Here is a 27,302-nt window from a genome sequence, read left to right on the forward strand (position 1 = left end):
TTTTTTAATTCTCTGAGTATGTTTGCTTCCCCTAAATCACATTTCTTATTTAAGGGATTCCCTATATTATCCTATCTCTGTTAAGATGTTTACTATTAATTTGCTTTTTGAAATTTTTCTTTTTTCTGCTTAGGTCTTTCCATCCTCCAAGTTACCTGTTTTGTTTTGTCCTTTTGGTTTTATGTGAGAAGTATTACATTTCTTAAATTTCTGGTAAACTCCTCCCCCCACACCCAGGGGTTCAGAAACTCTGTTTTGCTCTTTTCAGAGAATTATTCTCATCTTCTGATGGGGTGGAGATATCTCTTAGCTGCACAGAGTTGGGAAGGGAAATTGCTTTTTTTTTTTTTTTTTTAACAAGTCAGGGAAAGTCCCTGTAATTAAGAAGCTTATAAAAAAATGTTTAAAATATGTTTTTTCAAAAATATTTTTTTGTCCAAGCCGGTTTGGCTCTGTGGATAGAGCATTAGCCTGTGGATTGAAGGGTCCTGGGTTCGATTCCGGTCAAGGACGTATGCCCAGGTTGCCGACTCGATCCCCAGTGTGGGGTGTGCAGGAGGCAGCCGATCAATGATTCTCTTTCATCATTGATGTTCCTATCTCCCTCTCCCTCTCCCTTCCTCTCTGAAATCTATAAAAATATATTGATGAGAGTATACTGGGGATCAGGCCCGCAACCTGGGTATGTGCCCTGACTAGGAATCAAACCATGACCTTCTGGCTCATAGGTCGAGGCTCAACCACGGGGCCACATCAGTTAGACAGGACACTGTTTCTAAAATGGACTTTCAAACAATCCTCCTGCTTTAGTTCCGTGTCCATTTGCAAAAACAACTGGTGTATCGATGTCTAAATATTTTGTGGGTTCTATGTGCAAATCAAATTGCTTTTCAGCTTTCCCCTTTGCTGGGTTTGAATTCAACTTTCTAGGGTCTATTCAGTCAATTATTACTCATCGGTATGCGTTCTGATTTCTAAAATGTCATTGCTGCATTAACTGTCTATTTACATTGGTTTTGTAGATTTGTGCTTTAAAAAAATTACCTTACCGTTGTTTTAGTAGATTTGGAGCAAGAGCAAAGGTAAAGGCATGTGTTCAACCTGTCATTTTTTAAAAAAATATATTTTATTGATTTTTTACAGAGAGGAAGGGAGAGAGATAGAGTTAGAAACATCGATGAGAGAGAAACATCGATCAGCCGCCTCCTGCACATCTCCTACTGGGGATGTGCCCGCAACCCAGGTACATGCCCCTGACCGGAATTGAACCTGGGACCTTTCAGTCCGCAGGCCGACGCTCTATCCACTGAGCCAAACCGGTTTTGGCCAACCTGTCATTTTTAAGCAAAAATCACACGATTCTCAGAACAACCAGGGAAGACATTATTATCCCCATTTTACAAATGAGCAATGGAGTTCATATGACTTGCCAAGATTGTATAGCATATAATGTTGACTCTGGGGCTTGTATTCAAGTCTTCTGACTCCAAGGTCAATGCTCTTTCCACTAAATTCCTTAAAAAAGAAGGCTTTATAATACAGTTCTTTACAAACAGTCTTTGGCATCAAAGACCTGGATATGAGTCCTGGTTTTCCCTTTGATAGCTGAAAGTTACTCATCTATGAAATGGGGATGGCAGCAACAGCACAACCTCGACAAAGCATCAGGTAGTATTTGTAAAGGACCCAGCAGAGTCTCTGGCATACAGTGAGTGCCCCCTTATTACTATATTGGAAAAATTGAAATGATAAGATATAATAATGATTTTTAGTTTTCATTAACTGAACCATGTCCGGGGAAACTTTTAAATTAATTCTGCAGACATTTACTGAATAATTAGCACGTGCACTGTGGAGTGTTTATTCTTCTGTTCTCTTCTATCTGAACCTCTTTCTGAAGATATCATTGGTTAGCAACTACTCCAAACCTTGTTGAGCTTAAATGACAAACTTCTGAGTAAGGACAGAAGGAGTAGACACAGATTTTCTAACCACCAATACCTAATGAAATGAACAACAACAAAAGAAATGCATTAATAAAGCCCCAAGTTCACCAGGTCAAGGAGGAAACCTTACACATAAATGTTATTTATGTATTTTTTAGCGTGGTCAATAAAATAAACAATGTTCTGGTATAGAAAGGTGTGGCTCCTCCCCCTGCCCCCTACTGCTCAGAAGCCATTGAGAGGAAAAGAGGGTGGGGGTGGAGGGGAGTTGACAGCATTCTGAGGCTTTCCCTCATTTCCTTCACTAGCACAGGAAGAATTCTGAGGGTATAGAATTCAGGGGTGGGCAAACTTTTTGACTCGAGGGCCACAATGGGTTCTTAAACTGGACTCAGAAGAAGGAGCTGCGGCCGTGTTTCCCGACGTTGCCATGTTAACACTGCTGCTGGTGAAGGAGCGGAGGGGAGAGCAAGAGAACCCTCCGCTCTTTCGGCTCCGCGGGCCGATAGAACAGCCGAGCGGGCCGGATTCGGCCCGCGGGCCGTAGTTTGCCCACGGCTGGATAGGTTGAGCAGCCACTGGGAGGATGGAATGGGGGAAGCCAAGAAAACTGCACAGGCCTGCAGCAGAGACAATAAGGGCCTCCAGAGCTTTCCATTTTCCAGGTAACCAGGCTGAGCAGAAGGAATGATACAAATTACACAAGAGTGTAATGTGTTCCTGGCTGGTGAGACTAGGACTGAGGTATCCACTTAACTGAAATCGCACAAGACAGCAGCACTCAGCCCCAACTTCTCTCCTTCCTCCCCTTTATCCTACATTCTCATGTTAGAGAAAAATGGTTAGGAAACAACTCCAAACTCTTAACCCGGGGGAAGAAAAACTGGTACATATGAGAAGACATTGGAAATCTGAAAGGTCTGTCCATGCGAAGCATGAACTGGATAAAATATAATGACATGACTACCATTCGAGCATGGCAGAAACAAAGAAGAGTTTTGAAAGACAGGTGAAGAATCTAGTTTTGACAAAAACAACCGTTAAAGAAAACGAGAGCTGGACAGAGTTCAGGTAGTTAAAAACAGATTTTATTAAGAAAAACGATAGAGGGAAAGAGACCTTAGTATAGAACGGGGTTCAATTCTGAATATAACAAAGAAAAATGGGAATTTACTAGTGTAGCCAAGAAACATGATGGGGTGAAGAAGTATGTGTCACTGCATGAAAAATTACGAAGAAAATCACCTATGGGGGAACATTTTTGACTCAGATTAGACTTCCCCATAGCAAATATCAGGGAAAAGGCAACGGAGACACGGTCACAAAATTCTGAGGGAGAGTGAACAGTGTGAGTCACAAGTAGTATTTCTATTCAAAAACTTATTCAAGTATAAAGGCAGTTATAAAAGAACTCAGGGACTCTTCCTCTCCCTTTCTCTCTGAAATCAGTAAAATAATAATAATAATAATAATAATAATAATAATAAATATAGATATACACACAACTCAGGGAATGTGGCCATTATTGATTCTTGAACAAACTACTTAGCAAAGACAACTTACCTTCCAGGATGTGAATAAAAAACAAACAAAACAAAACAAAACAAAAACCCAAGGAATGATGATGCTAGGATAAAAAGACTGGTGGTAAGCACTGAACCCATTTGAATACAGAAGAGAGACTAAGCAATTGAAGGAAATATGTTTGCCTAAAGCTGTAAATACTATAAACCCTGACAAAACCAAAACAATATAAGCCACAAAAATTGAGAGCTGGGGTACAGAGGATAGGAGGAAGTATAATGATGTTAATTATCTCATTTTGCAGAGCAAGTAGTTAATTGACACTCTTAACCAAGAAATATGAGGGGGGAAAAGAACTATGGGCTGTTCTGATTTCCTCTTGTTTATATATATTTTTTGCCATGTTCTTTGGGCTATTTCTCACATCTTTGCTGCCTTTCCCCTTTATATCTTTTTTTAAACCACTGTGCATTGAATATTAATGGATATAAACTGAATATTTAATAAGTGTTATTGAAGTAATTTTGCAGATTGCATGGGACTGTAAATTCTATGAAGACTGGGAATATGATTTATTCATCTTTGAATTCTCTCAGCACCTGGCACATAGTAGACTGTCAATAATTTTTTTGAATAAATGAATTAATTTGCTTTGTTTTGTATACATTTTGTTCCTAGAACAATGGTTGAAGATTAGCTGGAAATATAGAGAAAGTGAACCATAATTGGAGAATATAATAAGGCCTGTCAATGACATCTGAGAGACCTATTATAGGTGCTTCTGATGCCTCGTTAAAGACACTGTATTGTTTTCAAAATGCATTTTTACTCCAGTAAATGATCTCATCTTGATCTAATTTAATCATTCACGTTGCTATAAAAATGATCATTTCCAAATGCAGACCGTATCAGACAGTCACTTCTCTGCTTTAAAAAGTCCAGTCCCCCAGCTCCCCATTGATACAACAGAGTCCATATTCTTTTAAGCATGGCATGGAAGGTCCTATATGATCTGGCCTCAGTTCATTTCTTCTCAGCCAATGCATCCCACATGTTCTATCCATCCAGGGTTACTTGCAATTTCTGAAACATGCTATATACATTTGTGCTTCTATGTTTTTCTTATTCTGTTTTCTCTACTTAAAATGTCACTCCTCAAAAAAAAAAAAGTCACTCATCTTATATCCTTCCCTTGCTGTTTGCACCGATCATGATACTACTCTATTTCTGAGGGCCCAACTCAAATGCTTTTTCTGCAAGGCTTCGCTGTGTCCCATGCTTAAGTAATGATACCATTTGTGCTTCAGAAGTACTTTGCCCATGTGTCATGTATTGTATTATAGCTAATTGTACACACATCAACATTCTCTCCTAGATTGTTAACTTCTTGGGTTTGTACATTTTCTTTTCCCATGTTCTTTGGGCTATGTCTTATGTATTCTGGAAAGCTGTCACAGAGTATGTGCCTAACACATAGTAAATGCTCAGTAAATGTTTGTAGTTTGCACTTATATTTCCATATAAAAATACTTCTAAGTGTAACAGGAGCTAAACTGAAAATCCTAAAGGTTGATAGAAGGTAGAACAGCTGTCTCTTAAACTGTAGGTATTTTTATGTCCTAATAAAAGAGAAGACAAACATTTCTTCAGAGGCAGATTGCTTTGGGAAAACTATGTGAATTGTTTACTCATATTAAACAATACATACATGTGCTACTCTTGGAAAACTATAACGTAACCATTAACCTTAATGTAGATACTTTAGTCTGAGAAGCAGAGTGTTCCATTTGGATAGGCAAATCTATGTGTGTGGAACATAAGCATTTCTTCTGCAGACGTTGATGCAGAAGAGAACAGAATGGTTTCTGCTTTCTGTAGATTTACACCAAATCTATAAATTGTGTGTGTGTGTGTGTGTGTGTGTCTGTGTGTGTGTGTGTGTGTGTGTGTGTGTGTGTGTGTGTGTGAACATATTGTTGTTTCTGTGAAGATGTGCTTGTTCTTGTTTGAGTCCTTGCTCTTAGGAGAACAGAAGCTGAGATTTAAAAGATGCAAGAAGGCAAAGACTGTCATGATCCTCACTGCGTATCAGAGAAATAATTATGCAAAGGGACTGGACTGATTTGGTGAGGTTCTACTTGGACCTCTATATTAAGACTGAATAGATCAGTCTTTGTGAGAAATGTGCCTATGTTGGACTGTTATGTTCTAAGGTGATAGTCCAGTTGGGTCAGAGGTCAAGGTCACATTCCTGGAGATGGAGGGTGGGTGTCCTCTAAAGGAGTAGATATTCCCGTGGTCAGTCTTCCTAGAGAGAGGTAGCATTTGGGACAGAAAATAGGGCTTCAAAAGTGGACTTTAAACTGGGCAAAGAGAGTTGTTTTCTTCTCAGTTTCACAGTGGTTGGACCTGGATGTCCAGGACATGGTCAGGGGAACTCTTGATGGAAGGGGAGCTATCTTTAGCCATATGGACTCAGGCTAAAAGTTGACACTAAGGCAGGCCTGTGTCTAGTCCATAAGTGCTTTGAGAGTAGCCATATCAGACCTGCAGAGTACTCTGGATTATTTTTCCTCTCTAATAGTGTTATATAAAGTAGTGATCTTAACTGTGCTTGGAGGGGAAGGGACTTTTTTGTGATGTCCTGGTGAAGAGAGGGCAGTGCCCTTCTTGCTGAATCTCAAGGCAATGCTGGAGGTTGCACTGGCTGGAGAGACCTCAGTGTTCTAGAACATCACAGTATGGGACATCTGAAGCAGAGGCAGGGGTAGTTCAGTTATTTCAGGCATAAGTGGGTAATAGTACCTCCCCTGGGGACTCCTCCATCTAGAGAAGTGAGGGAAACTCTAAAGGGAGCTCACATCCTGATAATTTGGAAGATAGAAGCTCAGAGCCATTGTACTTGAGACTTTAATTTTAAATATGACCTCCTTTATACTAAAAAACTCATTAACGCTATGACACTGATTCTCAAGGGTACATGAGGCCTTTTATTGAACAAACCCTTTCTATCCTGGGCAATCCACACAATCAACTTGAGAAAAACAAAGGTAAACAAAGTATTTCTCAGTTTGATTTCATATGAGCGCTTTCTTTTTAGTTCTCCTTAGACTTCTGCCTTTAGTTAGTTCCCTTTGAGCCTTGCAGAGAAATACATCTAACCAGAAACTGATTGATTACTGCTTTTCTCCCATTATTTGTCCATCCTCTGTCTCCTTCACGAAATGTTCTGTATCAGAGAGTAAGGGAGAGTTTGAAGCTTTTTATGGATATTATAGATGAGCATGGATGAGTATCTAACTGGTTTTTCAATAAGGTGAGCATCTAAGCTAACATGATTTTCTTAGGCTGAGCAGGAATGATTCTTTTTTTCTTTTAAGAAATGTTTTTATTGATTTCAGAGAGGAAGGGAGAGACAGAGAGAGATAGAAACATCAATGATGAGAAAGAATCATTGATCGGTGGCCTCTGCCCTCTACTGGGGATCGAGCCCACAATCTGGGCATGTGCCCTTGAGTGGAATCGAACCCGGGACCCTTCAGTCCGCAGGCTGATGCTCTATCCACTGAGCCAAACCAGCTAGGGCAGGAATGTTTCCTAATGCACTGGCATAGCAGCCACAATCTAATCGCTTTGAATGCATCTACTATGGTCATACTTTGAAAAAAGGTTGCATTCAGTTCCTTAGAGCTTTTCTGGATTCATGGTACTTTGTGTTTTTATTCTAACAGCTGCTTATTTGCATAAGCTGTTAAAGACACTTCCCTACTATCACACTTCTGGTCTTCCTCTAGCTTCTGGGATATTTTTTCTTGCTCTTATGGATTCTATAACAAATATCATCTATAACATCTTTTCTTTCAACAAAAGTTCTGCCTAGCTGAAATCTCATTATCTTCTCTCAACTACACAACAAAACTGAGCTTTGTACCATATTACTTTGGCATATTAATAATTTCATTCATCTCCAGGACTTTCCTGAATTTCTCTTAGTTTCTTTACAGATCTTCCCCTGGAATTTAGATACTGTAAAATAATTATCAGTTCCATTTGCTTTATTTAACAAACAACTATTGGGTACCTATTATGCTGCAGGCATCAGGTTACCTGTTTGAGCTACAGAGTAAAAGAGTTCACACTTGGTTTTATGGCTAGAAACCTGAATCAGTGGTTCCCGGTTCTTAACACCTCCAGGACTGTATTGAAAAGAGGAACATCCTCCTATGCCTATTAAATGCTACAGGGAGAATGCAACTAATAAGGAAAGCAATCCAGGTTACTGAGGCGATAACAAACAAAGGGGGAGAGAGAGGGTCCGAAGCAAATAAATTGGGAGAAATACTGAATCCAAAGACACTATGGAAGAAGCATACTTTAAAGGTTGGATTTTTTTTTCTAGGACAGTATCAGGTTTCATGTTGTTATATGTGTAAATAAACAAGAACAATTTAAATGAAAATAATAGGCAACTGCATATTTCATTATTTTTAAATTAACATGTTTACCATAGCATTAATGTCCTGTGTTGATATGGTTCTTTTATGGCATTTCCTTCCATCAAAAAATGTTGAGGGAGCGTACTATCCCTTAGTGAACTTTTCGTCAGTAACATGAGGTTTTGAGATGTGGGGGTCACAGAGGGCAGGAGACAATTTTTTCTTTGCGTTTTGTTGAAGAAGTTTGAAGACATAATTCTAGTTCTAAAGGTGCAAAGAACTGATTGAGCCATCGCTCCCCCTGCTCCGTACTGGCTGCAGGAGGACACCAGGTCTCCTTTTGTTTTCTGAAAATAAAAGGAAGGAGGCAAAGGGTATTAAGAGTGAAGGGTTTTCTAGGGGTTAAACCTGGGTGCTTTAAGAATCTCCGCGAACCCTCCAGCTTTCTCTTAAGTAGCTCCTGTAAAATACTGTAGAATGTGCATGTTCCCCAAAATAAAAGGGCGAGGGCAGAGGGGCTCGTCCGGGAGACGTGGGATCGCTGGCTGGGGCAGCCTCCAGGTCTGGAGCGGAAGGTGCGTGCATTCTGCAGGTGCTGGGATTGTGGTCTCGCACCGCCCCGACTCCTGAGAGGGCGGGAACCGCGGCGTAGCGGAGTATAGGACTTGGCCTCTGAAGCAGAGCCCAGATGTATCCAAACAGCAGACGCCGGTCCAGCCGAGTGCCCACATCTGGCTCGGGGGAGGGGAAATAGCATTGGTAGAAACTGCAGGGAGAAGAGCCCCTCGTTTGGGACGCTAGAAGGCTGGTCCGGCTCGGCTCTTTCCGACTGTTTTCCCGTGATTGCTTCCCTAACTTGTCCATCATTCCAGCCTACGATTTCAATTGGTTGTGCCGCCTGCCACTCTGTTCCGCCGCGCTGACCCCCATTGGGCCCCCGCCGGACGAGGCCCCGCCCCACGAGCTGGGCACCAACACTAGGGCGCCGAGGAGCGAGAGCACGGTGCTTGCTCTGGGCTGGGGGAGGCGGTGGCGGACCGGGAGGAGAAGGAAGAGGAGCGGGGCCAGCAGGAGGCAGCGGCGGCGACCGGGCTGGGGTGATGGTGCAGGTGCCCGGGTTCGGCGCGGAGCTGCCCCGCTGAGGGGCGCCTAGTCCGGGGTCCGCAGCGCCGCGGCGTCTCTCCCGGGGGCGGCGGGCGGGCGGGAAGATGCTGAGCAGGTTGATGAGCGGCAGCAGCAGGAGCCTGGAGCGCGAGTACAGCTGCACCGTGCGGCTGCTGGACGACAGCGAGTACACCTGCACCATCCAGGTCAGTGCCGCGCCGCCCCGCCCCGCCCGCGGGACCCCTTCGTCTCCCGAGTCTGGCCAACTTGGCCCTTTCCTTTGGCCGCTGCCCGGAGTCGCCCCAGACCCCAGCGCTTTGTCCGCCCCTGGCTACGGAGGACGGCCCCGTTGCAGGGCGCCTCCTCCCGAGCCCCTGTCCGTGGCCAGGCACTGGGCGTTTTTGCGCCGCTGCGGGGCGAGTCGCCGCGTTCCGGATCCCCAACTCGTTCCCTGCTCTTCCCCGGGGTAAGGGCGCTTCGTCCTGGCTTCTGGAGCCAGCCGGCTAGGGGGCATCGTACGCGGGAGCCCGAAGGGAGGCGGGCAGGGCTGGAGGCTCCTTCCCCGGCCGCCCCGTCGGGGGGCGCAGGCTTTGGCTCTCCGCCCCAGCAAGGACGGCTAGCTGGCTTTTCTTATCTCTTCTTGGTTGGAAGGATAATGGTATGTGTCATAATCCTACCCCCCCCCCCCCCCCCAGCATTTGTGAGTCAGAGCTCTCTGAAGGTAGAACTGAACGCGCAGCCCATGCATAGTGGCCTATTGAAGGCAACCCAGCCAGCCCTCTGGATGTTAAAGATCTAGAGCCCCCCCCCCGCCCCCTTCCGCCGTTCGCTCCCCAGATCTTATTCTGTTGGGCAGTTCTGGGGGGAAGGGGGGGCTTGAGGTGAAGATTTAGCAACAAGTCCCGGCGATTTGAGGGTTGACAGTGGCGAGAAAGAATCGGTGACTTACAAAAAAACGCCAACAATAAGATAATGCTGCCCAGCATTTCCCCAGAACCTGGTGTTTTTGAGGGGCTTTTTACATACAACCTCTGGCTTATGTTCCTTCACTGCTGCTGTGTGGCACGTCATGAGGAGTAGTCTTCCCCAGGAACGCAGTCACAGCCCTCTCTCCTCCCCTCTAAAGTCAGAGGTAGAAAACACTGACAATGCTCCGGTGTTCAGTTCAGCAGCCGGGTGGGTCCTGCGCTCGCCGCCGGAAAACTGCTCTTTCTGGAGAAGCCAATTGAGTTGAACCCGCAGGGGTCTCACCTGATCCCTATTTCAGCAAGAAATCAGAGGGCTGCTCGCCTCCGATGTGGCAGACGAAAAACTGTCAGCCCCGGGTCCTACCCTCTTTGTCTCCCTGCCTACCCCCTTCCCCATTTATTCATTTATTTTTTTGCTGACGGTGCTCAATAGCGGAAAATAGCGGCGTGTGAGAAAGGCGCTGGGTAGTGTAGGAGAGCAGCTGCCTCTGCTGACTCCGTGCTCAGTTCTGCCTTCTCTCCACTCCACTCCCCCCGCCTCCCAAACCAGCTCTGGGCATAAGTGATGACTGCTGCCAAAGATCCGTGAGGGCAGAGAAAAAGAACAAAACCTCTTTTTAAGGTCACTTAAAGACAGATTAGGCAATCATAAAGATGCTAGCCATCAAGTGAAAGGATTATTGTAGTTGAATATGATAGAGATGTTATGTGTTATTTCCTTACTGAATAAGTGGCATGCCACTTTTTGTTTCTATTGTATCTTTATGTCATGTACAGTTTTTTTTGTGTTTTTTTTTTAAGTGGGGGAGGAGAAAACATTGAGTTGACATTTTCACCATTTGACTACATTGTCTAGAGCTTTTAAAGTATTTATCCTTTTGTTTTAAAATTTAAGGCTTTGCACAAGAGCATATATTAAGGGCAGTGCAAGATTTAGACTTCATGACTCCTGAAAAGACTTTTGGGGTATACACATGGTGAAATAAAATTTCCAGGACAGGTCATTAACTTTTGCCAAGATGTGTAGAGTAAAAATGGAACACAATTCATGCCTCCACTCCAATAGTGATAATCTTGTGGTTTTAAGGTATCACAATAAGGCAATTGGTTATTTTTCCCAGTTAGTAGAACCTTTAAAGTTGTGGGTAGTTTTCATTACTATTGAAAAAATACTATTTTTTAAGTTAAGCAGAACTTTTTGGATTTATGCTTACTATGTGATTGTGTTTATTTATTATAATTTAATGTTATAAAAATTTAGGAAAATTAAAAATACAATTTTAAAAATTACGCTTGGTATAAAGTGACCATACTGTAATGTGCCCACTGTCTAGACATGTTAATGATCGTGCATGGTGATTCTTGCATAAAATCTAAAAGACACAGGAATTCTAAAGTATATGTAATCTGGTTATTTTGGGGCACCACTATTGTGAATTGCTTTTGCTTTTATCTGTGTGAGGAAATGTAAGAAAAGACAGTATTTTATGTGAAATTAATTTTGTTTATATAGCTTGTCTGAGCATTCAGAGACTAAGCTTTTCTTAGCAACTTTTCCCTTGGTGCATTTCTGTGTGTGTGTTTGTGTGCTTGCTTGTAAAATACTGGGTCCAGGGGTTTTAAAATCAGAATTGAAAGAAACTGTGAGCTACTTATGAGGTTAAAGCAATATTCCCAACGTTTTAGTAATTGCAGTACCGTATATTTTTTAAAAATGTGGTGACAATTTGAACTTCTTTTCCTTATAGTATTGTATGCCATATTTTTATTTAAATAAGGTATCTATTTCAGAAAGATTTCAGTGCTTCTTGAGATAATTAGAGACCACTTAGGCAAAGCAGAGTTGCAATAGCCACATTTGGTAAATTTCAGTTGTAGGAAATTCTGTCAAAAGTATTGGTCTAGCGGCTAGACTCCAGCCTTTAATATTGCAGCAGTTATACTGATCTGGCATTTAGGATGTGATTATTAAGGTAATGAAAATGCCTTATGTCCTCTCAATGAAGGTTGCCACAGTTATCAAGCTATTCTTTTTATTCTTTCTGATATGCAAATGTATTTGTAGACCCTGAGAAATGAAAGTGCACATACATAGTAAGGCTGTAGTGTAATTGCTCCCCTGTTGAAGAACATTGTTAACAGCTCCCTGCCAGTTTTGAAGGTCATTGTCTCATAAATGCAGATCTGGTCCATATTTTTTACACATCTCTTTTATTTTATTCATATCTATATTTATTTACCACATTTACTGCCTTACTTTATTATTTTACTTGGTAGAAAAATAGGAAAAGTAAAAAAGCTACCTAATATTTTTGAATGCAATATACCAAATGGAGTCATTTTAAAGCTTAGGCATATGATATCCTAAGGAATAAACTTTTAACTATCTTTCAGGTTATAATAGTTTATAAAATATTAAGAATATTTGTTGCATAAATGCCAGTAGAAATATGTATTGGAAAATACATATTTTCAAGTCAGAAATATTAATCCCTTTTGTGATTATTGAAAAGTAGAGCTACCCTAGAAATGAATTTGATTTTACTGGAACCTATTAAAATAACTACTGATTAAATAGCTAGGTTAAATTGGTTTTTGCAGTTAATGAGGTACTACCATTAATAAAAATGTGTGTGTGCAGAGACAGTTCTATAATGAAATTAGGTTTGGGTTTGATGTGGCTCAGCCACTTAGTAACTGTACCCTTACCCATGTAAGGGTAAAGAAGGCAATGTTAGGGGAGAGAACAGATGTATTGAGCCCTGAAGTTGTCAGGCATTCTACCTGTGTTACAGTATCTCATGTACCTCACAACATTATACCCATTGTACCAGCTGAAGAAAAAGGGATTGTGGATTTGTGGGAGAGCCATGGTTGTTGAATGGCTAACTCCGTACGAGGCTCTCTGCTATATGCTTCACTCATTTGAGAGGTATGTGGTATTATCCTCATTTTATAATTGAAAGACAGGCCCAGGTGCGGGGACTTGCTCAAAGCTAGCAGGTGGCCGATTCTTTTGTTTCTAAATCCCATCTTTCCCCCTTTATCCATTCTCCCTAAGTCACTTCACCTGTTTGTACCTTAATGTCCTCATCTATAAAATGGGAATATTAATATAGTGGGGCCTTGACTTACGAGTGTCCCGACTAACGAGTTTTTTGAGATACCAGCTGTCTCTCGGCCGATTTTTTGCATTGAGTTGATAGAGTAATTTGAGTTAACTAGCTCCTTAATGAGCTCAGTCTCGGAATGAATTAAACTTGTAAGTCAAGGCCCCACTGTACTTATTTCACAGTAAAGAGAAATTTAGTTAGAAATATTACAAATAATAGGGAAAATTGAAACAGAGTCATATACTATACTTACATTGGGCCTTATTCTGTGCAGATAAAAAATAGAATTGAGAAATGTTTTATTTAAGCTGTAAGTTCCTTAAAAGGACTTCTGATAAATCTCAATGAAATTGTAAAATCCAAAGCTGGGATGATAGAACTATTCTTTAAATTTTAAGAGTTCCGGTTTGCTTTACTTCTATCCTACCCAGTCTTTGGCTTTAGAGGGGCACTTATTGCCTGGACCGTGATTTGTTTTTTCTAAGAACTTCAGCTTCACATTTGGTAAGCGGAATCCTTGGTTTCATCGTATTTTCATGAATTTTAAAAAATATTTTAAAAGTAATTACGCTGTCTCAGGATCTCTGTTACAATAATAAGCAAAACTAATTCTTAAGATGAAGATAGTTCCAAAATTAGACCTCTAGAATCCTAACATCCCTTGTATTTGTGTATTTAAACATTCATTATAGAAAATGCAAATCATCCTTTTTCATACAGAAGGTAAATTCTGGATGTGTATTTTTGCTCTGATTCTTTTTGTGTTTGAAAAAGTACTGTTTAAGGAAGCATCAGTGGCATCCAAGAGAAACCTAGAAGCATTCACCACAGCAGGTTTCACTCAATGGTATTTGTATTAATTTGCATTCTATTAAAAGCTTGGAATGAATATGCTAGATGAGGCTATTGAACATAGTGTAAAATAGAAGAGCACGTGGTTTTTGAGTCTTCTGTTTGCTACATTGTCCAGAGATTCTCTACCATGTCTGTGCTATCATTAATAGACACACACAAAAATGTTTGCCAAAATGAAATCAAACAACCTAAAGACAAAAAGTAGTCATTTTTATTCATTTGGTGTATGTATAGGTATTAAAATGTATAACTCACAATAAGAAGAAGCAAGGCATTAGTTTTAGAAGGAGTTTGCCAGTGATGTAACAATTACTATATTAAAATATTTTGAATTACTTGTAGAACTTTATTTTCAGATAGACTGTACTTTAGAACATATAAAGAAGAGAGTCAAGAGAAAACTGTAAATCTTAAGCCCTAAGAATTATAGTACCTAGTTCATTGCTTTACATGGTTATAGTTCAATAAATATTCGTTTTGATTTGTTTGTGCTTGTACATGATTGCTGTGTTAGCTTCAACACTAAAATTTCTTATGCCTGAAAACAATAAACATTTTCTAACAACTGTACAACCCTTTTTATAGTTTCAACTCATCCATTTCTAAACCTTTCTGCAACTCCTCTCCCTGGTGAGAGGTACAGTATGTAAATATGGCATTTTATGGAGCCTTTGAGGTCTCTGATAACTTTCTGCAGTTATCTTTTGTTGAATAAGTGGAGCTCCAGTCTAAAGCTTCTATGGTTTTTAAGTTTATCTCTTAGGATTTCAAGCTTTTCAGGTCCCGCCTCTCGATCTTTGCAGGTTTAGACGGCTTAGGTCAAATGAACACGGTAGTGCAGCGCTTCAAGGAGCATTAGGTCTGGCAGAATTAAAATACTGAGTATAGGGATTACCCCAGTCACAGAACCCTCCTTTACTCCTTTCCCCTAAGTCGTTATCACATTAAATGACCTCCTCACAGCCTCATTTTCTAACATTTTGCCCCAACAGGAAGTGAACCACGCTTCCCAACCTGTTTCTAATTATGTCTATTTTAAGCTGACTTCATTTTCTCTCTGACAGTCTCATCTGTAACATTCTGACTCTCAGACCCTGTTTCGTGGAGCAGCCTCTTGGAGGTCACTCTTCCTCAGCTGTGTCTCGCCAGAGCTTGTCCAACAGATGTGAATACCGCATAATGGAGGATGGGCAGCAGCCCCACAGCTTCCGTATCTCACTACATGGTGCTTAGGGAGGAGGGTGCTGTTCTCCTAGAGGCCAGGTGGCAGTTCTTGCCCCTCTGTCTCTGCCTTTTAACCATCGGGGCTCAGGCCAACCACCTTAATGGTTTTCTCATGCAGCTGAGAAATATGAAGAGTACTAAAGCGTGGGATGGGTTAAAGCAGTAGCTTCTCAAAGTATGGTTTGTGGAGGATCAGCATCAGTTTCACCGGGGTATTCGTTAGAAATGCAAAACACCTGGTCATGTCCTTCGTAGCTGGGTCTTCCTTTAAGTTGGCAATACAACTTTTTGAACGCCTACAAACATTTTAATATAGGTAGAGTCAAAGCTAGACTAGGGAGAACAGTTTCTGTGGGAGGCCAGCTTCTAGATTTCAATTACGGACCTCTTGCCTCCCAAGGCCACCCTGTGATCCTCATTATTGTTGGCAACGTTTTGAACAAGATGGGGCCCTTGCATTGGTCTTTCACTGATTGTAATTGCTACACTATTTCTAAGAATGGTTTTTTACCTTTGTGGTCTTTCCAACCTAATTGTGTAACATCCTGGGCATGGAAGGCAGGAACTTGTAAAGCAGCGGTTCTCAACCTGTGGGTCGCGACCCCTTTGGCGGTCGAACGACCCTTTCACAGGGGTCGCCTAAGACCATCCTGAATATCAGATATTTACATTACGATTCATAACAGTAGCAGCATTACAGTTATGAAGTAGTAATGACAATAATTTTATGGTTGGGTCACAATATGAGGAACTGTATTTAAAGGGCCAGAAGGTTGAGAACCACTGTTGTAAAGACTCTTAGGTTCCAATTCTCCAGGCTTTTGCTTGCTAACGTCAAACTAGACACAACTTGTGTGAAATAAGTCCTCTAAGGAGATCCTTCCGTGCCATGCTCATACAGGCAAAATAATTAGGCCACATGCTTGGCAACTACTGAGTTTGTGTACAATAGCTCCATTCACTTGTCTAGAGAAAACACCCCTTTGACGGTGATTATAGCTTTTATTCCCCCCTCCTCTACTTCTGACTCCCTGCATAACCATGACCTCATCTGCTGGTCCATATTTAGAAACACTCTAGACCACTCCAGAAATGCTTTAGGATTCATTCCTGTATATTAAGGATTGTTTCAAAGCCTCAGACAATCACTGCTTACCAAGGGAAACCATTCAAGATCAGGACCAAACCTAGCTATTATGTCTTATTAGAGCCATCTTACTGTGTCACAACTCGGGGGCGCTTTTCCTTTTGTAGAAATTGTGAACCTTGTTAAAAGCAAGAGGAATAGAGTAAGACATGGGTTAAAACAGTGGCTTCTCAAAGTATGGCTGTGGACGATCAGCATCAGTTTCACCTGGGCACTTATTAAATGCAAATTCTTGGCCCTACTGCAGGCCTAATAAATCAGAAACTTGGGGGGTAGAGCTCAGCAACCTGTTTTATGGTAGCAAGTCTCTCATGTGAGTCTTATGTTTGCTGAGGTTTGAGAATCACTACTAATGGCTTATACAGAGATTTCGTAGACAAAGTTGATGAGTCTTGTTGATTGACTGAATATAAAAGATGAAGGAGAAGCCAAGAGTCAATCTCACATTTTTTAACTTTTTCTTTTCTTCGCAATGGCCTTAGCGGGTCCTCTTCCTTTGTAAGGTAAAAGTTAGGTTATTTTGCAGATATGCATAACTATCTTCAAGTGGGCAGGACTCTAAACATTCTACAGTGGGTCATAATTCCAATTGGATGTCCTTATTCTTGTGTTCCATGACCTAAAAATAATTTGATTATTTTATATTTGTATATTGATTTTCAAGAAAATCTTTACAAATTAGGAAGGAGTAAAGGTGCCTAAGGGCTGAGGGACTGCAAACATGTAAATAGCAAACTGAAACATCCTGGAATTCAGGGCTGCGACAAGGTAATAGGCTATGGCAGTGCAAATGTCGGGGACTCGAAATTAACAGATATTTCTCAAAGGAGTTGAGATTTGAACTAGGTCATGAAAGAGTTCCAAAGCAGAAAACGGGCTGGGGTGGGGGGGGGTGCGGGGGGGGGGGAGTAAAGGGCATTCCAGGCTGACAAAATAGCAGGTTCCTTCTAGGTAGAAAAGCTAAAACTGTAAAGCCAAATATGCTTACTAGTAGTCTTTACTGTGTTTATCTGACTTACTCTGGTACAGTTGAGGCAAACAACAGAAATCTACTTGTCTAGGAAAAATTACTGTCAGCAAATTTCAATCATTCTTGACGTGTTCAGAGGAGTCGATCTAAACTAAAAATAAACGCGTAAAGCTGACGTTGGGTTAAATCTAATTCCAAAACTATAACACAAATTAAGATTCTTCGCACAGCAATGGCACCATTTAAACAAAAGGTAGATTCAGATATCAGTCTTAATTCTGTGGCTGCAGCAACTACATGTGAATTTTATTCCCAGGAGACCTCATCCCTGGCATCAGTTTACTTATCTGACCAAAAATGAGGGTATCAAATCCCAACATTTAACTGATGTTTGAAAATCCTTTAACTGATACATTGCCACCTAAATTGTGCATTAACAGTTAGGAACTGTGACCCATGGATCCCTAAAAGGCATACTTAGCATTTCTGTTCCCAAACCTAAGTGGCCACCAAGAATAGCTTTGCTAGAAGACGAAGGAGTGCAGCGTTAGATTCCCCAGTGAGCCCAGGCTTGCCAGCTTCAAAGTTCCCAGCCCTACACAGGGTGCACTTTTAGCCCTCAAAACAATGCCAGGCTAGAGCTTTGGGAATGGGAGCCTCTAAGAAAGCACTATTTGGCATTTGGGCAATCAGTGTTCGGCAGAATGCCAATGCTAATAGGTTATTTTGCTCTGGAAAAGGAAAAAAAGAAGGGATAGTCTAAAGACTGATGAATAGGGGAATGACTGACAATACAGGCACTCCACTTTGTTGGAGAGATTAAGGAGGCTTGCTGTGAAATGGTATTATGAGAGCCAGATAAATTAGCAAAGGCCCACAGGCCCAAGACCTAAAAGAAATAGTGGTACGTCAAAACAGCATGCCCCAGGGCACACTCACATGTCTGGCCACTTTCATTGAGCTTGTAGGAGGAAGAAGCCAATCATTGTGAACCTTCACAGTCTGGTATTCCATCCAGGCATCCATAGACAGGCACATTATCCTTTGCCTCCAGGCAGGTGCAGAGCCTCTTTCTCTATAGCTTGATTTAACTCAAGGGCCTGGACCCCAGCCTTATTTTGAGGACACCTGAGTAGAAGAGTTGGCTTTAGGAGTCCCAAAGGATTCCAGAAGCTCTAGGCCGGATGTGTCAGTAAGAATCTGCTTGGCATGAGTCAAGCAGATAAGAACATTGATCACAACACAAGGAAGCAGAATTAATCACGTCCCCTAAGGCTCTCAAGTACCAGTACTTCTAGGGGTAATTTAGGCTGGAGAAGGCATCTAGCCTACCCTCTTTGCAGATTTTCCCTTTAGAAGAACCCAAAAGATCCCCACCCCGAGTTATTATGGAATTGGAGGTTTGTGGATCAGAAGGACTGTCTGGACTGGCAATGATGCCTGGGATGTTATGAGGCATATTGAGCCTGCAGTTTCACAGTACACACTCATCTGTACAACAGAATATCTCATCAGCTCATTAGGAGCCCACTCAGAAGAAATTTGGCTGTTGAAAGATAAAAGTCTGATCAAAACATAAGGTAGTTCCAGCACTACAATGCAACTTCTTCAATCTATGCCAAGCTTTAGATTTCAGTGCATGTGAAATAGGATTAAAAAAAAAAATGGAATGGAAGTTTGCTTGGTATAGTTGCAGGATATAAGATACTGAACCAACTATTACAATGTCAGATTTCATAAGCAGCATAACTTATATGAAAAAATCAACACTTTCTTTGCTTATTTTCAAATATACTTTGGGTAATTTAATAAGCATGTTTTAAATGAATAGCCACAGCACAGTTGGAGGGGCTTGGTGGTTGAGAGTTGACTTATGAACTATGCGGTCACAGTTAGATTCCCGGTCAGGGCACATGCCTGGGTTGCAGGCTGGATCCTCAGTGTGAGGCATGCAGGAGGCAGCCAATTAATGATTCTTTCTCATCATTGATATTTTTATGTCTCCCTCTCTGAAATAAATAAAAATATATTAAAAAGAAAAGAAAAGAAACTGACAGAAGTGGATAAACTTTACTTCCCAGATTCCACAATTCTATTTCCTACCATCTTTTCTGACACAATAGCTCTTCTATTTATCTTTTATTATCTCCTTTGTTTTATGCTAACTTACACTTTGGGCCTCTCATTTAATACAGTCTTTTATCACAATTTCTGATTGCCATTACTACTAAACTATACCTTTGCTTATTGCCAAATTCTTTGTGTGGTGGTCACACCTTTTATGATGATAGTGGTGGCAGAAGGTGTTTAAAAGTATTCAGCCATAAAACATATGTAAATATACATTAAAACAATGTGATACATGTCCTTTACTTTTAACACAAGTGTTTGTATTTTAATTAATTGGAGCTTAAGATAATACAAAAATCTAAATAAATTGACATCTTGGGGCTGGATTGAGATGAATTTTCAGTATGTTTGGAATTTTCTGTTAACTTTTTTGCAATTCTTTCATAATGATGAATTAACCCAGTGAGGCTCTATGTTTATGTGACTTCAGGTGTGACACTTAGGGATTGAGTGGACATGGTGACTGCTCATGGCCAGGAAAGTCTTTACTCCGAGCAGCTGAAATTAGTGAAATTTGCGGGAGATTGAAATAATTGACTGAGGGGAGACACTAAAGATCAAAATCAGAGAAATAGTCGGGATGGAGCAAGATGAGCCTTAAGCAGAAATACCTGGTTGGGTCTGGAGGGAGAGTCTGGATGGGGGATAATGAAAGGGTATTGGAGATCTATTTTTCTGTTGTTGCAGCTGTGTGTGATAGAGGGTTAAGTGTTTAAAGCAGTGGTTCTCAACCTTCCTAATGCTGTGACCCTTTAATACAGTTCCTCATGTTGTGGTGACCCCCAACCATAAAATTATTTTCGTTGCTACTGCATAACTGTAATTTTGCTACTGTTATGAATCGTAATGTAAATATCTGAAATGCCGGATGTATTTTCATTGTTACAAATTGAACATAATTAAAGCATAGTGATTAATCACAAAAACAATATGTAATTATATATGTTTTCCGATGGTCTTAGGCGACCCCTGTGAAAGGGTCGTTCGACCCCTAAAGGGGTCGCGACCCACAGGTTGAGAACTGCTGGTTTAAAGTATCTCTCTGGACTTGCCCCCCAATGTGGGAGTGATACTTAGAATATTCAACTATCATTGAGTCACTGTGAATACCTCACTCACCAAGACTGCTGGAGTGCACTGGAGCTGGGTCTGGGGCCCTCTGCTGGGTCCCACATGATTGAGCGCTGAATCATGGAGGTTCAGGGTGGTTCCAGGGAAGAGAGGAGGAGCCTCCAGGGCAATGGCTATTTGCCCACTGGTAGAGAAATATTTCAGTATTTTAATGACCAGCAGGATTTTATTGGAGCATGACAAAGCTGAATCCACTCCTCACTCCGACAGGCTTCTTCTGTTAGGTAGGATGAAATGGGAACTTGCAAGAAGTTACAAGTGCTCAGGTGTTTTTGAGGCATGATAGAGATCACAATGAATTCAGTCTTCCTCTTCCTACTGTAGCCTCAGTGGTGGCAGGCATCAGAGCCTCTCATTTACGCTAGCCAGATATGGGGTTCAAATGGTCTAGGTTTTACCCTCCTGTGGAGCAGTGGGCCCATTCCTACCTTTTGCATGCTTCCAAAATGCAACTCTGAGCATTTCTTTTTAAAATCCTTCAAGCTTTCCCCATTGCCTACTGAATAATAGTCTTTTAGCTTTGTTTCCTATCATCCTGCATATGCATTTTCTCTTGCTGCAGGAATCACCAGTCTCTCATCAAATCACTCCTTATTCCAGGGTGGACTCCCTCCCCAGTGTTGCTGGGCAGTGCCTTGGGGGATCTTATTATAACACTTTCCACACTAAAATGTAAATATTTAAGTACACGTCTACCTCTCTTTAGACCAGCAGTTCTCAACCTATGGGTTGCGACCCCTTTGGGGGTCAAGCGACCCTTTTTCAGGGGTTGCCTAAGACCATTGGAAAACACATATACAGTGGGGCTTTGACTTACGAGTTTAATTCGTTCTGTGACAGAGCTCGTAACTCAAATTACTCGTATGTCAAATCTTAAAGTGAACGAGTGAGACACGTGATGCTGGGCTGATGTTGTGGCTTTCACTGTGACGTTTGCTGCGCCAACTAGCGGTGGGGTATCTGAAGCTGGCTCGTAACCCGAATTTTAGTTCACAACTCAAAGCAAAAAATCTGCGGAGAGATGGCTCGTATCTCGAAAAACTCGTTAGTCGGGACACTCGTAAGTCAAGGCCTCACTGTATAATTACATATTGTTTTTGTGATTAATCACTATGCTTTAATTATGTTCAATTTGTAACAGTGAAATTGGGGATCACCATAACATGAGGCACTGTATTAAAGGGTCGCGGCATTAGGAAGGTTGAGAACCACTGCTTTAGACAATGAACTGTTTGAAAGGCAAAGATGAAATCTTTGTACCATTAGTAGCTAAGGTCTTACCTGGGGCTTAATAAAGGTTGATTGTAGATGTGCATGAATGAAAGTATTACCTCTGAAAAAGAGGATTATTAATAATGCAAATGTAAAGTTACCTCTGATTTGAGCTAAACAGATTTTTAAAGATGAACACATCAGTCCTGGCCTGTGTTTCTCAGTGGTTAGAGCGTCCCCCTCACCCACCAAAGGGTCTCATTTCTATTCCCAGTCAAGGGCATGTACCTGGGTTGTGGATTTAATCCTATTTGCTTGTGTGGGTGGCAACCAATTGATGTTTCTCTCTCTCTCTTTCTCTCGTGTGCGCACTCCCCCTTCCCCCCCATTCCCTTCCACTCTCTCTAAAAATCAGTTGAAAAAAATATGCTTGGGTCAGGATTAACACAACAAAACAAAACAAAAAAACCCCAAACAAATAAACAAAATGAATACATCAGATTTTCTAGTCTTTAGAATTATGTTATAGTGACTTTCAAAGGTGGTTAGTTAGTGGTGATGGTTGTGCAACTCTAGGAATATATTAAAAACCACTGACTTGCCCACATTAAAGTGGTAATTTTATGATGTGAATTATATTTTAATTTACACATCAGTTTCTTGGTTTTGATAATGTACTATAGTTATATAAGATGTTACCATCAGGGGAAACTGGGAAGGATATATGAGACATCTTCATACTATTTTTACAATTTCTTGTGAGTCTGTAATTATAATAAACAGTTTTTATTTATTATTTTTTGATAATAGAACAATCATGAATTTATCTGTACTTATCAGCACAGTTTCAAAATATATAAAACATTAACTGACAAAATTATAGGGAGAAAAATGACAAGTCCATTACTACAGTGAGAGATACTATCAGAAGCTGAGGAATCAGGCAGAATATTTGAGTAATAAATTAATAATCTTGATCTGCCATTTAAATAGAATCCTGCATTTAATAAATGCAGAATGCTGATTATTTTCAATTATACATGGAACATTTACAAAAACTGACCAACTGCCAGGTCAGAAAGGAAGTCTCAACTAATTTCCAACAATTGCTAACATTCAGACCTCATCCTCTAACCATAATGTAGGCAGTTAAGTTAGAAAATAATAAAAGAAAATGTTCTTAAAATGTACTTCTTGGAGAAACTTAAGATGCAATCCTATATGAATCAGGAATTAAAAAGGAAATAACCATAAAAATAAAAAAAATTAACAATGATGAAAGTACTACATATGAAAATGTGTAGCATACATTTAAAGTGATACTTATATGTAATTTATTTTTTAAAAAATAAACAGTTTTTAAAAGGTGATTAGTTTTCCTGAGCAAATATGTTTATTATTTTTAGTTAGGATTTATGGTTCAGAATGACTATACAAGGTTTTCTCACTTGATTAGGATCCATTTACTTTCAATATTATGTAGGATTATTTATAAGTAGATCAGTTTTTTAAAAAATATATTTTATTGATTTTTTACAGAGAGGAAGGGAGAGGGATAGAGAGTTAGAAACATCGATGAGAGAGAAACATCGACCAGCTGCCTCCTGCACACCTCCTACTGGGGATGTGCCTGCAACCAAGGTACATGCCCTTGACCGGAACCGAACCTGGGACCTTAGAGTCTGCAGGCTGGCGCTCTATCCACTGAGCCAAACCAGTTAGGGCAGTAGATCAGTTTTGATATATGATGCTTGAAAATAGTCAGTTATAGACTAATAAAAAGATAAGTTAAGGGTTTGGAAATGATATTTCAGTAGTCTGTTTTTGCCTACTTATTATTCTTTGTTCCTCTCCTTAATGTTTCTCTGACATAATTACAATGAAAATGAATGTACGTCTACATAACATGGTGCCATTATTGTGTTTTAGGGTTATTTGATATAATGTAAATATTATATATTTTAATTGTAATATGTGTTAATTGATCCATTAAAATTTTTTTGAGTGCTTAATGTGTTTTGGGCCCTGTTATAAACACTTTATATGCACTCTTTTATTTAATCCTACCCATTTGATAGAAAATATTATCGTCCCTAATTACAGATGAGCACAATGAGGCTTAGAGATGTTAAATAACTTGCCTAATATCTCACAGCTAGCCAGTGGGAGAGCTGGGATTCTGTATGCCCTTTCTTACTGCTTTGTGATGCAGCAGGCAGTGTAGTGCAATGGGAAAAACCACTGATTTGTGGGAGTTGGGAGACCTGTATGAAAAGCCCGCGGCTCTGACTAAAGCCTCGAGCAGGTAACGGCTTCTCAGATGCAATGTAACCTCTCATCTGTAAAATGAGACTCAAATAGGAGACCCCCTCCACTCTCTTTCAGTACAAACGGTCTATAGTTCACAAGAAATTTGTCCACAGCACAATAGTGTTTGTCTTGGTGTTCCCACTGTAAAGAATATTCTTTAAACATGCAAATATTCCTTTTAAAGATAGGATGTTAATGGAAGAGCTTGGTGACTGTTTCAGTCTATGATCTGGTCCTTAACTTTGCAGAACACAAAATATAGTTTTATCTGCTCATTCAACACAGATCAGATGCTGGAGGATTGAGTCATGCTAATCAAAATCATAGAGCGTTTTTTTTTTTTTTTTGTAATGCAGAATCTCAGTTTATTATATTGGGGTAGTAAATACTAGTTTCTGTCATTGTAGGCACTTCTTTTAGGATCAGAGACTTTGGAAAACCAAATTAGAAAGTTGTTTTGGGAGGCAAGGGGAATCAAATGGTATTGAGGGATATTCTCTGTCATGTAAAAGCCTATAAGCTGTCTCTGTCCAATAGCAGAGTTCTATTCACTATGTATCTACCAGAATCCGTTTTTCCTCTCCCCCTGAATAGTAATTACTAAATGCTGATAAAGTCTTCTCTTTAGCTCTTCCGCTACTTCATGCAAATTATTGTATATACGTTAATAATACAACTTTACTTTTTCTTTTTTAAAGGTATATCACAGTCTAGAGCAGCGGTTCTCAACCTGTGGGTTACGACCCCTTTGGAGGTCGAACGACCCTTTCACAGGGGATGCCTAAGACCATCGGAAAACACATATATAATTACATATTGTTTTTGTGATTAATCACTATGCTTTAATTATGTTCAATTTGTAACAATGAAAACATATAGCATATCAGATATTTACATTACGATTCATAACAGTAGCAAAATTACAGTTATGAAACAGCAATGAAAATAATTTTGTGGTTGGGGGTCACCACAACATGAGGAACTGTATTAAAGGGTCGCGGCATTAGGAAGGTTGAGAACCACTGGATACTCTGCTCTGATTAGACTTGGGTGTTTCAATAACAACAAAAAATTCAAGACCCTATTTTAAATGCCATTTTCTCCCCTAAGTTAGTTAACTTGGTCAGATAGCATTTTAAAATTTTATGTTGACTTTTACTAGTTTGTCTTTTTTGAGGGGGGGGCTTTAAAAAAAAACTTTGATCTCAGAATATAAGGGGGGTTCTGCCATGGTCCTCATGTATATGACTATGTTTTCACTCTATCATAGGCAATATTGATATCCGCAGGGGGCATATTACACATATGTTATGGATTGTAAGAGTTAATTCTGATGTATTTTAAAAGTTTTCACTATTCTTTTGGTCTTGTTTTCTGCTTCTCCCATAATATAAACTTAACTTTTTCAAAAGTCAGATTTATCAGGGAACAATTTACATAGCGTAAAAATGACTCCTTTATAGGTATACAGTTCTTTGAATTGTGACAAATGTATACAAGTTGTCTACCATATATAGACTACTTTCACCACCGCATAAAGTGGTGAAAATATTGTGCTCCTTTATGGTTAGTCTCCTCCCCTTTCTGGCAGCCACTAATCTGATTTTGGTCCTTATAGTTTTGCCTTTTCTTCAATGTCATAAAATAGAATCATACAGTATGTAATTTTTAAAGTCTGGCTTCTTAGCATAATGCTTTTTTGAGTTACAAATTACATATTAAAAAGTTCATCCACTTAAGGTGTATAATTCAACCGTTTTTAGTATATTTACAGTTGTGCAACATCAACATAATCTAATTAAAAAACATTTATATCACCCCTGAAAGAAAGCTTTTACCCATGAACAGTCACTCCCATTTTCTGTCTCTCTCCCCCAGATTCTCTGCCCAGGCAAACACTAAGCTACTTTTTGTTTCTATGGATTTACTTTTTCTGGACATTTCACATAAATAGAATCAGACACTATATGGTCTTTTGTAACTGACTTCCTTCACTTAGCGTAATGATATTGAGGCTGATCCAAGTAGTAACTTATATTAGTACTGCATTCTTTTTTACTGTAAATAATTTCCCATTGTATGGATGTATCCCATTTTGTTTAACTATCAGTTGATGGACATTTGCATTGTTTCACTTTTGAGCTATTATAGCTATGCTATAATCATTTATGTACAAGTTTTTGTGTAGATGTATGTTTTAATTTTTCTTGGATAGATACCTAGGAGTGGAATGCTGGATCATATGGTAACTTGATGTTGAGCATTTGAGGAATTGCCAAACATTCTCCCAAAGTAGCTGCATGAGGGCTCCAATTTCTGCATAGTCTTACCAATCCTAACTATCATTTGTCTTTTTGATAGCCATTCTATGGGTGGGAAGTAGTATCCTATTGTGGTTTTAATTTGCATTTCCTTAATGACTGAAGATGTTCTTTTCGTGTGTGTTACGGCCAAAGGTGATTCTGAGTGGGGGGGTGAAAGGATTGAGAAAAGACAGACAAGAGAATGAAAGCTGGGTCTCGGTGGGACGCTGCTCCCTGATGAGGAGACAGCGCCAGCGCCCACAAGCCGTGTCTTTATTTTATAGCAGATGCCACGAGGCAAAGCAGGGCCGTGATCACGTTGTTCACAGCATTCTCATGAGTTCCAACCTCACTCAGTTACAAGCACCTGAACTCTACCACACAGCATGTGGGGGTATGTGTTCGGACCATAGGTTCAAGCTTACAACCACAGCCATTGGCTATGATTGTGCTGGGAGGGCCCTGCCCTCCAGCTGGGACTTGCACGTGGCCATGAGAGGACCCTGTCCTTTCATTAGTCCGAGGCTTGAACCTGGCCAAAACACTGCAACCATGCCCCACACATGTACTTCTTAATCATTTGTATATCATTTTTTGGAGAAATGTCTATTCAAATCTTTTGTCCATTTTTAAAATGGAATTTGTCTTTTTGTTATTGTGTTGTAAGCATTCATTATATATTCTGGATATAAGTCCTTTGTCAGATACGGTAGTCCCCCCTTGTCTGCAGGGAATATGTTCCAAGACCCCCAGTGGATGCCTGTAACCACAGGTAGTACCAAACCCTATATATACTATATATTTTTTTAAATACATAGATACCTGTGATAGTTTACTTTGTAAATTAGGCACAACAAGACATTAACAAGAGTAACTACTAATAAAAATGGAATAATTATAATATACTGTCTTAAAAGTTATGTGACTAT

The 27,302-nt window shown here is 40.2% G+C and overlaps 1 protein-coding gene across 3 annotated transcripts in view; it reads left to right on the top strand.

Annotated features, from left to right (window-relative positions):
• The first annotated feature begins 8,898 nt into the window (after nt 1-8,898).
• The window catches only part of FRMD5 (FERM domain containing 5), a 290,625-nt gene continuing 272,221 nt past the window's right edge, over nt 8,899-27,302 (top strand). For all 3 annotated transcript variants that reach the window (XM_059702929.1, XM_059702910.1, XM_059702920.1), the window contains exon 1: nt 8,899-9,216. In XM_059702929.1, coding sequence (XP_059558912.1) covers nt 9,115-9,216 — 102 coding nt within the window. In that variant the 5' untranslated portion in view covers nt 8,899-9,114. The remainder of the gene's footprint in view (nt 9,217-27,302) is intronic.

Source organism: Myotis daubentonii, chromosome 1, assembly GCF_963259705.1.
Source record: "Myotis daubentonii chromosome 1, mMyoDau2.1, whole genome shotgun sequence".
In the NCBI taxonomy this organism is placed as follows: Eukaryota; Metazoa; Chordata; class Mammalia; order Chiroptera; family Vespertilionidae; genus Myotis; species Myotis daubentonii.